The sequence below is a fragment of the Protopterus annectens genome, chromosome 9.part0 (genome assembly GCF_019279795.1).
Source record: "Protopterus annectens isolate FY-2018-M chromosome 9.part0, PAN1.0, whole genome shotgun sequence".
NCBI classification, from domain to species: Eukaryota; Metazoa; Chordata; order Ceratodontiformes; family Protopteridae; genus Protopterus; species Protopterus annectens.
The window spans coordinates 244,169,474-244,182,314 of NC_056743.1; the positions used below are offsets into that span (position 1 = coordinate 244,169,474).

The 12,841-nt window shown below is 36.1% G+C and overlaps 1 protein-coding gene across 3 annotated transcripts in view; it reads left to right on the forward strand.

Annotated features, from left to right (window-relative positions):
• Positions 1-12,841, forward strand: part of MYBPC3 (myosin binding protein C3) — a 627,853-nt gene that overhangs the window by 406,766 nt on the left and 208,246 nt on the right. For all 3 annotated transcript variants that reach the window (XM_044082825.1, XM_044082823.1, XM_044082824.1), the window contains one exon: positions 1,673-1,807. In XM_044082825.1, coding sequence (XP_043938760.1) covers positions 1,673-1,807 — 135 coding nt within the window. The remainder of the gene's footprint in view (positions 1-1,672; positions 1,808-12,841) is intronic.

The following is a 12,841-nucleotide window of genomic DNA, read 5'->3' on the forward strand; positions in this document are numbered from 1 at the left end:
GCCACATGGGCGGAGACTTAAACCTTGACACGGCTATTAATAGGACGTGCTGGAGGGATAGATTCATCACCCAAAGACTCCCTATGCTGTGGAACAAAATCCCGGTACATGTGAGGCAGAGCACCTCGCTGGCCTTGTTCAAGAGAAATCTTGACCAATGGATGGGAGATCACAGATATACCCCAGGGATAACCTCAGTGTCACTGCTCGACAGAGGCACAGCAAAATAATGGGTATAGTTCCCCATACTAAAGGGGTGGCGTAAGCCACAAAACGATGGGCTAGGCTTGTAAATGCCCTCGGGCAGATAGCCTAGTATGAACCTATGAACCTATGAACCTATAACAAAGAAAACACCTCCTCAAACAAGGACTACAAGAGACTGCTGCATCCCTTAGCTGCCACCTGGATGTTGATTGATGTGCATCAAGCAGTAGGCACAACACAACCCCCTTTCTAGTTCTAATTTTAATAAGACTTCCATGATCCGATTTCCTAACTGCTATTTCCACTACTATGTCCTAGGCTCACTTCTAATTTCAGCTCCCCTACACCCTGTGCTTACTCCAACTTTGCACAGCAGCAGAAATATGGCATATTCCCTATCCATGCTGTTCCACAATCTTGTCTGAATGTTTGAATTAAATCGGTCACCTAGCACCTGTCAAAACACTGACATTAAAAACAGCTTATGCCAGCTGTTTCAGCAAACACTACATATGAAAATACACACTTTCAGGCTTTATCCCATGTAATACATCAAGAAACTGCTGAATGGTTTAGATCAGCTGTGTCCTTGATAAACTTAACTGAACCCATATATATATATATATATATATATATATATATATATATTCGTTGTTTATGTTAATTACATTTATGTTGAGCTTGGAATCATTATTTTAATTCCCATCTCAATTCATAGTTGCTATAATTTAATCTGAGAAGGTGTCAGACATTTTATGTGTTTGCTTTAATTATGAATATGTTTACTGGTGTACGTGTGGGTGTTAGAGAGAGATGTGGAAATGTATGTCTGAGTGTGATGACAAGTGAGGGGAAATAAGGGATGCTGCTGTGAAACTGTCAGACAGTAGGGTTGAGGATGTTCTTTCTCAGATGTATTTTAATAGTACTTATTTTCATTCTAGCACTGACCTTGTTTTTGCTGAGTAGTATTTCTTTAAGGACAAGCAGCTTCAAGCATTTTAATTGTTAATTAACTAATTGAGATATTTGTGAATTATATAAAATGGTACCATTGTTTTTTCTTGTTGTCTGATAAAGGTGGGACATTGATCTTACCGAAAGCGCTTACATTAAACATGGTTTGTGGATTACATCTTTGTCTTTTTGACTCCGCTCACAGTGTTACTCACCTTTTTGTTTTTAAAGAGTTTAGTTTTTCACCTTTTTGGTCTATAGATATATAGATAGATATATATATATATATATATATATATATATATATATAGATAGATAGATAGAGATAGAGATATAGATAGATAAATATTGTTTATATTTGTAGAATACATATTATATATTACTATTGATCTCTAAATGTAGTTACCTGTATGCTTCACAATGTTCAGATGTATTTTGTTTTTAGCTTAATTATTTACAGCTGTAATACATTTCTTAAATAAAAAAACATGTTGCTTGTTTTTTACAGCCCCAACAAGCGAGCCTCAAGGTCTGGTGGTGGATGATATCTCTGACACCAGCATCTCTCTGAAATGGAAGCCTCCAGAGAAGATTGGAGCTGCTGGTCTGGATGGTTACCTGGTTGAGTACTGCAAAGAGGGCTGTAAGTAATTCCATTACCATTTCTAACATTTCTGAGATAGTAAGGAGTCAAGCTTAAGCAATATCATTAATAACAGAAGCTTCTCCTCTGACAGGAGATATGCCCTTTTACATATTCTGCATGGGTAGCACATTTGATGATCATGTTATCTCACTGCTCAGCAACCCTGTGGTGGCATTTAGCTGCTTGTGAGCCACAAAACTAGTTTAAATCATTTATGTTTGGTTGCCTGATTGCTTATGTTACATGTTCTTTGACAGCTGTTTTCAAAGCACTGTGATCCACCAAGTGATACATGCACAGCCTGGGATGTGGCAGCGAATCACAGACACCCTGTCTGGGGATGGAGAGCATAATAGTAGTCTTTGTATTCTTTGCAGGAGAAGAAATACAACAAAACTGACAAAAATGATTTAGCATTGCATGATATAATCTTTTCATTTGTGAATGGAGAACTGGCATGCAATTGATTTGTATCTGTATATGACTGATCAATTACTAATTCAGTTAATCAAATTGTTTGAACTCTGGGCATCAAACACAATCCATCACAACTAAAATAATATAGATGACGATATGGCAACTTCAGAATTAATTATATTAACTAGATGGGTTCATATAGACTTAGTTATATTAGACAGAGGGGTTCATGTGACATAGGCCTTTCATACAAGGACTATAAGGGCATTCACCTCCACATAAAAATCATCAATGGGTTTGACACATTGGTCTTTCATGCTTGATCAATGAGGATTCAGTGAATCACAAGGCAATGAATATAGGCATATACACATATACTACATGTAGCTAGCAATACAGAAAATAAGTATTTCTCAAAAGGAAGTTTTATGAAACCAAGACTAAAGTGTGTGATGGCTTAACTGAATCCTGTGGAATTCTGTAGTTTAGCTTAGTAAATAATTTCTGTAAAATATGCATAATTCTTTTGCAAAACATTAGTCGGCAGATAGAGGGATATTGTCTTTAGATGAAAAATCACATGACAAAGAGCAGACATTCAGATATATAAGGTTACTAAGGTCAGTGAAGTTGGTGACTTTTCTACCAGATATATAGCTTCCCCACAGTTCATTGCTCCAACCTCATCTTACTTATCCTGACGTTTCACTCCAGGTACAAAGAATTATGAAATCATACTATATTTCAACCAGTGGTAGGTCTGTATTTTCTCCTGAGACAAATTAGTCATTATGACCTCTTGTAAAAATTAACAAAAATGCCCTTCGGATAGGTCAAAATCTAGATTAAATTCTCTGTACCACATTACATTTGATTAATGATAACAGATGTTTAGCCTATATAGTCTGCAGTTTAAGTGCATTAAACATTCTACTTCTCATAGTTTCATAGTTTATACTTACTTAGGTTCTTGTAAGCTGTGTAAAAGTCAAAGACCATCATAATGCAGGTTCCCAGGCCATAGAGGAGACATTCAAACCAAATCAAACCAGGTATCTACAGCATTTCTGAATGATTCTAGTGAATTACATGTATTTTGCCTTTTCTGCACATAGTTTCTCCATCTGTCCCATGCTCTCTTGAATGCTAAAGTGAATTCCTTCTCCGCCATCCCTTTTGGTGATCTGATCCATGGATCCACAATCCTATCTATGGAAAAGTACTTTCAGAAATCAAGGAACTATAGTTAGTTGCATCAACCTGTCATTTCTGTTCAGTATGACCCCCTTCACACTTCATCAGTATGTTGTTGTTCACCCATATTATGCTATTACCTGTCTTCTTGTCTCACACGTTTTAAGCATTTATGTTAGATAAATACTGAAATTGCTTATGCTAAAGATTCGTCACTTAAGCACCACAGAAGTTATTTTCTCCTATGTACATCATGAGATGTAGGTAGCAGTAAAGGTCAGAATGCGTCATTGTGTAAGAAATCAGATGCAGTCTAACATTCCTGTTAGCTTTAATGGTGTAAGTTACAAAGGAAAACACAATGTAAAACTGCTGGGGATGCGCATTATATACAAAAGTGCATGCACAAGTACATTTACATGCATTAGTCTAAAACAGAATGAAGTCATGCATTCTGTACTCATATTTCCATGGAAATACACACTACTACATGGTGGGGGTACTCTGTCTTGGTCACATGACTGGTCTTTATTCTAATGCAAATCAAAGAACTGTAAAAACCCTCGCTGTGCAGATTTATTGCTCTGTTACCTTGTGATAATTTAGTCTCTGAACTTCAGCTATTGTATTTGCCTGTTTCAGCATAATGCATTGGGTTAAGGTTATAATTTGCTGATAAACTTCATATCATAGTCCTGGAGTTGATTGCCTGGTATTAGTTTACATACTGTGCAACTGTGTGCAAGTTCGTTAACATAATCAGTGCTCCCGAACCTCATCTGTAAAGAGGTCTTTGTTCTTAGTGGGCCTTCCCTCATTTCAAGAAGAAGAAAATAATAAAATACATTCATCTAGCGACATACATAGCCAGTCAGATTGTTTTAATTTTTTAACAATATCACAAGAGAAATTCTGTCTTGCTGTAGTGCTCCCATGAAGATACCAAGGACAATGTTGTCAGAAACATCTGCAGGTTTTCAGGTTATATCTTGCATTACGGTTAACAATCTTCCAGTTGCCTGCTATTTTATCCACTGATCAATGTCCTCCTCAGGAAGAGCTCAGTAAATCAGGTACATGATAAGCCAGGCTGGGAGATAACAGCTAATTTTGACTCTGTGAGTGCAGTTTTCTGATTCTTCCTCTGATAGTGACTAGTTGTGTTAGGATGTGCAAATAATAAAAAATAGTATGAACCAAACCCATAACCTGCAATACAAGTAATAAAATATGACCTTATATTACCTGGAGTCCATACACTTTATCAACTGTTTTTATTTTAATTTCCGATACATTATGAGAAATAGTCAGGTGCTCATTGTAGCCATGATGGGATTAATTTACCTGATTAGCTGTGACTGACAGAATTCAAATCTAAGATAGCCTATATAGCTCCACCTGAATTTAGAAAATAGACCTGTGAATAAATTCTGTTTCTACAGAGAATATAACTGGCTTTTGAATGATACCATAATATCATCTGAAATGACCAACGGGTATTTTAGCCAGCTCTTCTACAAACTGTAGCACACGTTCCAACATAGCTGCCAACCTCCTAACACAAGAATCAGACACAAAGCCAAAAACAATAGAGGAAGCAAGGGCTCAAGTTCAAGGACAGATTCCAAACATTGCTCTTACATGCTTAGAAAGTTGCTAGAATAGCAGGTTTTGAATTAGCATTCATATATCATAAGGAAATGAAGTCTAACACTAAAATGCTTGTCATTATTTAGTGACTTACAGATTTTCTAGACATTTACATATTTTATGAGAAACAGACCAAAAATATGAGGTAAATGTAGGAACATTCTGTGAAATCAGGGACAACTGAGAGGTATGCTGTGAAAATCTCCCTTTGTGTAAGTATAATTAGTTTAACTAGTTACAACACATGTTCTAAAGTTTGAAACATTACACCTTCTATTACTAGGAAAATAGCTAAAATAATCATAGCTTGTACTGATATTTCAACATATGTCTATTGACTATCACTGTTAGAATTTGACTTGGTTACTTTCCTTGCATTAAATGATATTTTCACAACTTATATCCTATGGCAACAGATGTTCTTGCATGTGTGCAGTTACATGAATTGCAGTGCCTGAACTGGGATTTGAACTTAAGACATCGCATGGCAATGATGGAATTTCTCAATCAGAATTGTCTTATTCTGTGGCTATGGTGATATGTGAATCTGTTAAAACAGAAGGCTCCGATGAGGTAATCTGATGTAGTGACCCACAGCTGCTGCCTGAACTGTTTGCATTCAGTAAGGTTGAATCTGAAAGTGTGGTGAAATGTGAGTGCAATAATTCCTCATGTTTGTAATGGAGTTTATTGTTTCATAGTATCACTGTACTCGGTTTTGATTCTAATGTGTATGAAGTTTTACTGAGAACTTCTGTATTACCTTTCTCAGTACTAGATCTAATCCTATAAAGGCAGCTCATGGTTATAGAGGGATGATAGCCTGCCTAGTGTCTTTTATAGCTATATGGTGATCGAGGCTCTTAATGTGCTGCAGATGTTGTGGATTTTAAACATTACTGTATCACTTTCTGCTCCTGGCGGTTGGCAGAGCTTAATTCAAAGTATGATTTCAGTGAATTCTATCAAGCAGCAGTCATTTTCAGAACAAGAAATTAAGTTGCAGTGTATAAATATTAGCTACCCAAACAATTCATTGCTAATGAAATGTACAAAACAAAAGATGAAGTGCAGTTTGAAAGTGTTTCAGAATCGTTTGCCAAGGAATCAAAAAATGTTGGCTGATCCAACAATAATAAACTCAAAGTAACAGGTGTAAAGTAAAGACATCCAGGGTCAAACAAAAATGGATCACTGGCAGCTACAGTAAACCTTCATGTTGCTGTGTTCTTTGTATTGTGTCCAAATGCCAGTGTTAGGAATTTTGATTGGATGATCCCTTTAGCAGTGAGTTTAATCCAGACATGCTCACTTTCCAATGCACTGCAGAGGCCAAGTTATGTCATTCATCTCAAAACACTTAACAGCCAACTAGAAATGACAGTATATGTGAAAAGCAGTAAATAAGTAAAACAATTTACAATACAATTAAAGTAAAAAGTAAATTAAAACTATCTAGAAGTACTCAATTATACATAAAAATAAAAACATAAGTAAAAGTAAAGTTCAATTTGGTAATAGATTAACCTGTCATTATTATTTTGCTGAAAGGGGTACACAGAAAAAGTCCTTGCTTTTTCTTCAAAGGGTCACGGCAATTAAAATACTTGTAGAACCAACACTCAATTGGGTAAAACATGAATTTAAGGTGCTATGTGAAGGAAATAAGATGCTGGCTAGATGCTAGTGTTCTTATACTATCAATGCTATTTCTGTTACAGCATTAGGGTGTCTGTAAGGCAACCATAGGAATAGAACCAGTTACATTATGGCTCAGAGGCCAATGAACTGACTGCTCATATTTACTAAGAAATGATTACAGGAATCCTGTGTTTTGTATCTTAATGCAGATTGCAAGTTGATCATGCTACAAAGCATTACCGTTGTGAAATAGTCAATACCATGGATGTCCAGACAAACTGGCAATAAAATGAAGGATAATTAACATGAAGACATCACAGGGAAATGAGAAACAGGGAAAAGGATATAGGAAGAAGGGAAAAAAGAGAGACTGTAGGAGGAATGGGAAATTACAAAAGGATATGAAGATAGAGATTGGTGTACAAGAGTATTACAAGTAAACAAGCAAGGGGTCAAGATTCAGGGGAAAAAGAGCTACAAGTCGAGGTTTGGGTGAGAGAAGCACCTGACTAGCTCGGTCCATTTGAGAAGTGTAAAACAAGGCAGAAAAGTGCCAATAGTATAAGGGAAAAGTCCATCAGTAGTTTGTGTGAAATCATCAACTAATATAACATATTCACATAACATAACATAGTATAATATCCAGTGGATCACTAATATACATTTACACAAAAATTGTTCAAGTTCAGATAGTCACAGAAAAGCATTCTCCTCTGTGTGAGTAGTAATTTTAGGTAGCAATCCCAGAGCCAAATGGCCAAAGGGAAGACTAAGTGGTATTATTCAGCATTCCGCTCCTCTCCTTTGTAGGGGGTGGTCATGACTGAACTCCTGGAGGGAAATACTAGAATGCAGCAAGCATATCCAACAAGCACAGTAGCTGCGGAGAAACACATGCATGGTACATGCATACAAATGACATCTTGTGTATGACAATGACATCATAAAGTATCAGGTATTAGAAGGTGGGGAAAAGTAGGTCATCAAAAACTTCCTCCATATCTATGATAGCTATTTTTTTTTCTAGAAATAGGATGGATAAATTGCAGGACTAAAACAAGAAATGGACTACTAGAAAGCCACACACACAATTAAAGAAACAGTACTGCAGCTTAAAGCTGTTTAGTTAAATAGATATTAAACCGTGAGTTAACTTAAGACAGAAGCATTTATGTATTATGGAATAATATATTAATATTAATGTATAAAATAAGTTTGAGTGTCTGAGTAGAACATCCACATGTAAAAATGCACATCCTCCTCCTGGTATTTTTAGAAGAATGCCAGTTAGACCAGCATAATAAAGAGGGGGAGCAAATAACAATCGCTGCAAGGTGAATTAATATGCAATAACTGCAAATGCTATGAAATGAAGGGCAGAAGAATTAGTGGAGTGAGTAACCTTATAAACATTTGCTATTAACTTGTTTGGCTTCACTATAACACAAACAAAACTATTTGCTAAATAATTTCATAGTGGTTAGGCACCTTCTCAAGGCGCAGCTGTAAGATAATTACCTTAAGGAGCACATCTTGAATAGTGGTTTATATATACAATGCAAACAAGCCCCCCCCCCCCAAAAAAAAAAAAAAAAAAAACATTTACAAGTGTAGATATCTTCTGCAGCATTACCACCAACTATACTGAATAACAGACTGCAACAATCTTAGGCAAATGTTTGCTATCCCAAGGCCAAGGCAACATTTTCTTGGTATCTACATAAAGCTGTACTGAATATGAGTATTAATTTATTTTTATATATTTGTTTATGGAGGTAGTGCACCGATCAGTATTGACCAATTTCAGGTTCAGCCCAGGTGAAATAAAAAAACATTTTACAAACAAAAAAATATAGAAATGTAAACAACAGAGTAGTTATATCAAAATACTGTGCAAGTGTAGAAACAGCTTCATAGATAAGAGGTAATTAGCACAACATCATTAGCTTGATGTCATGAGTCATTAAAAGCCTTCTTTATTCGGGTCTATATTATAACATCGAAGTCTAAAAACATTGAATGTTATAATATCGACCCCATTTAATCGAAACACCAGAAAACCAAACAATCAGAATAGAGAATTATTTCCCAGGGGAAAAATTTGCTGTTCCGACAAACATACACACTACTCAAGCACACCAAAATAAATAATCCACACACATACACTTCATGAAACCTTGCACTAAACCAGACATACACCACTAGCTACCCACTTACCTTAACCCAACCCTAACCTTAAGGTCCCTAACTATCGCACACTCACCTTACCCGCTCCCTAACTCACCTACCCCACCCTAAACCTCATGTCCACACAATCACACATTTACCTGACCCGTGCCCTGACCCTAACTCACTTAACCTGCCCCTAACCCTAAAGTCTGTCACTACTGCACACTCACCTCACCCGCGCCCTAACCCTAAAGTCCCTAACTACTGCACACTCACCTTAACCCAGTCCATTCGCTCACTTACTTTAACCCGGTCCATAACCATCGCACCACACTTACCTGAACCCAATCCGTAACCTTTGTTCGCTCACTTCCTTAAACCCGGTCCATAACCATTGCACCACACTGCTGTAAATAGCAAAGCCACGGACCACCAAAATCTTACCCTAGGTAATATTTCGATGTTCCGAGGCTTCACTATTCTCAGATTTCACACTAAAGAGTTCGATATTATAACATTCGAAGTTTTTGAACTTCGATGTTATAATATAGACCCCTTTATTCTATCTATCTATCTATCTATCTATCTATCTATCTATCTATCTATCTATCTATCTGTCTATCTATCTAACCATCTACCTACCTTCGTACCTACCTTTTGCTGAGTGGCTTAGTCCCTCTAGGTCAGTGGCTTTGTTTTTGAGGGGAAACCCTAGGTGGTACTTATATTACTAGGGAAAATTTGACCTGGACATCAGGGAACTTCTACTTTTTTCAATAGGGGCCTTGGGATCTTTTACATCCACTTGAGCTACTGCCAACTTAAGTCAATGGGACCTCTTCACTGAGTCTCAGTGAGATGGAACTAAACAATAAAACCATCAAACAAATGGACAATGTGAGTAAACAGGCAGCAGTGCATCACACTGAATGCTAGAAAGCATTTTTTTGCAAGGGCTTTGGCCCCCACACCAGTGCTTTGCCTAGGTGCCCACATCCCAAACTCTAAATATACTAACCTCAAGGTCGTGCAAAATTCAGAGTAAAGAAAAAAACTCATTTTAAACTCCTCACCTTTTTGCTTTACTCCAGAGTCAATATTACTAAGTGATGCCCATTAGGTGATGTAGAAACAATGATGAATATTGAAGTAGAAGTAGCAGGTACACATCAAGAAACTGAAAGACAAAATAAGTCATTCTGTAAATAGTCCTGTCCATTCAGTCCCAGCAGCAGATACGCACATATATTTAAATTCAGGAACATTTATCATTTCATTTTGCCAGGAATCAGATGAAAATGATGTTGAATCAAATCATTTGTTTAAAAACATCATTAATAGAATCTGCATAACTCTATAAGCTGCTGGTTTAAACATTCTTAAATGTGCAGCCACTGAGACAGAGTAAAATAAAGATGTGTCTAGCGTTGAAATGCAGCATCTAAGCAGTTCTAGTCTGCTTAATAAAGATTTCTTTCATTCAAAAGAACTGAGTGAAAATTTGTATTTCATGCTGCATTTCTGTATTTCAAAACTAACTGTTCAACTAAACCTAAGGACAACTTTCAACTGGACTAGAGATACATAGTGACCATTCCCAGCCAACCATACTACCATGAAACAAGAAAATTAGCAGCCGAGAGGTAGAACAAGAGCCAGCGAATATCAGTATACCCACAGCAAGTCAGCCTTTATATTTTTTGCATTCCGCTCAATACTGGATGGCACAGATATTGAGACCACCTTATTCCCTCACCACTGGCTTCCACCTTTCTAACCTATACATTAGCTCAATCCATATTATTGTTTTGTGATATTCAACCTGTTAACTGCAAATAATTATATTTTTTAAGAAATGTATAATGTATATACTTTAAACTCTGAGTGAATTTATTGTACTTTGATGTATAATTTAGCACTATCAGGAATATAATCTTTGCTCATTTACAAGACAATAAACAGTGTAATGTGAAACAAACTTTTGCACTGTGATACTTGGCTACTTGTCCAGAATGTAGCTGAAAATGCATTGCACCCATGCACCTATCAAGTCAATAAATAAATACATAAAATAAATATTTCAACATACTTCATTGTCTAAATAATGCAGTCATTTGTAGTCACACCTTATATGCAGCCTGGCTTGCTTTTACGGTTGCCTAGAAGTGTGATTCAGCTGAATGACATTTTACCAGCATTACCACTGCTTCCTTTACAACCACATGCTGACACCCACTTCAAGTTTAAGATAGATAATTATACATCTTTACTCAGAGTAAAACAGAATTTCAGAAATTATTTCATGAAGTGAACTACTGTCCCTTAATGCAAAGGAAGACTCCTTGTGCTAAAGACTCGCCTTCACAAATTCAAACACTGAGGTATCTTTCAACTCCACTCTGAATATTTCAGTTATATCAGGGACACAGATACATATGCAATTTCAGACTCACAATTTGACACAACAGTCCACTTGCAAAACATTTAACAATCAGTATACATCATTTCCCACTTCTGTGTGTGTTTCTTTTAATGTCAAAAAACACTTTGAACCTGAGTTAGTAACTGTGTCTTCTATACTTGTTTCTATAGTTTTTAATAATCAAGTGTTTAGACAAAAACTAGTTACAGCCATGGGGGGCACCCATGTATGCAAACCTCTTCTTGGCATACTTTGAAACAGAATGCCTTTATAGATACGAATTTGTGAGAGAACATGTTAAATTTTATTACCATTACATTGACAAGTTCATTTTTGTTTGTGAAGGAGGGCAAAATAAAATGGAAGGTTTTATAAAAGATTTAGGACAAAATTGATACAATTTAGAGTTTGACGGTTTACAATATGGAAACAAAGTATCCTATTTAGATATAACTTTGGAAGGTTTGGAAGATGGGAGGATTATGTCAAGGGTACATAGGAAGTTTACTGATGATAGTGTTTTCATGCATCTAGCTGCCACCCCCCCCCCCCACCCCCCACCCCCATACCATTGCTTCACTTCCATATGCAGAATCCCTAGGGTTATCCAGGATCTGTAATAATCGAGAAGTTTTAGAGGAAGAAATAATGGAATCTTCTCAGATGTTCTTAGAAAGAGGGTACAATTTCAATATGGTAAGGGAAGCAATGGATAAAATCTTTAAGTATGGAGTAGGAACCTCTCTTTTTGGAATAAAAGAAGGGTTGAATAAATATGAAAATATAAGGACAAATGGTATTAAGGAAAAGTTTTATTTTGTTTCTACATATAATATTGAAACTGAGAGAATTGTTGAATTTGTTAAATATTATTGGAATTTTTTACTTAAAGACAAAATTTTAAATAATCTCCTTCCAAGTCAGCCTTCTGTTTCATTTAATAGGGGCAACAATTTCAAAGATATGTTGGTACATGGGAAGTTTATGTTACCTGGTATAAATTTTGTGAAAAATGTTACATTAAATGGGACTACAAGTTGTAAGACTTGTGCTATATGTCCTTATATGGTACGAAACTTTGATTTTATTAATAACATTAAGTTTGTTCCAAAAAAAGCTTCTCATATAATAGTAAGGGAATAGTTTATGCTCTAAGATGGGCCTGTAATTTAGTTTATGGAACATATCAGGGATATTCGCAACCAGAGAGAAGATAAAGTAATAGCTATGCATTTTAAAGATAAACACAACAGTAATTTTTTATTAGTACAGGTTTGTGTCCTTGAACAAATAAAGTTTTTGAAAATTATGTTTTACTTAAAGAAAGATTACTATATAAGGAATCAGTGTTGATTTTAAAGTTCCTAATTCCATCTATTGAGGCTTCAACTCCAGGTGATTGTATCTCAAACAGTCTCTGCAAGGGAAGTTCTTCAGGCCCTACGTTCTATGGCTGTGTCAATTCCAATTGTGCCTCTAGTAAAGCTTAATTTGCAGAGTCTGCATTGGTTCCTTCTGTGTCAGTGGTTCCCAGACAG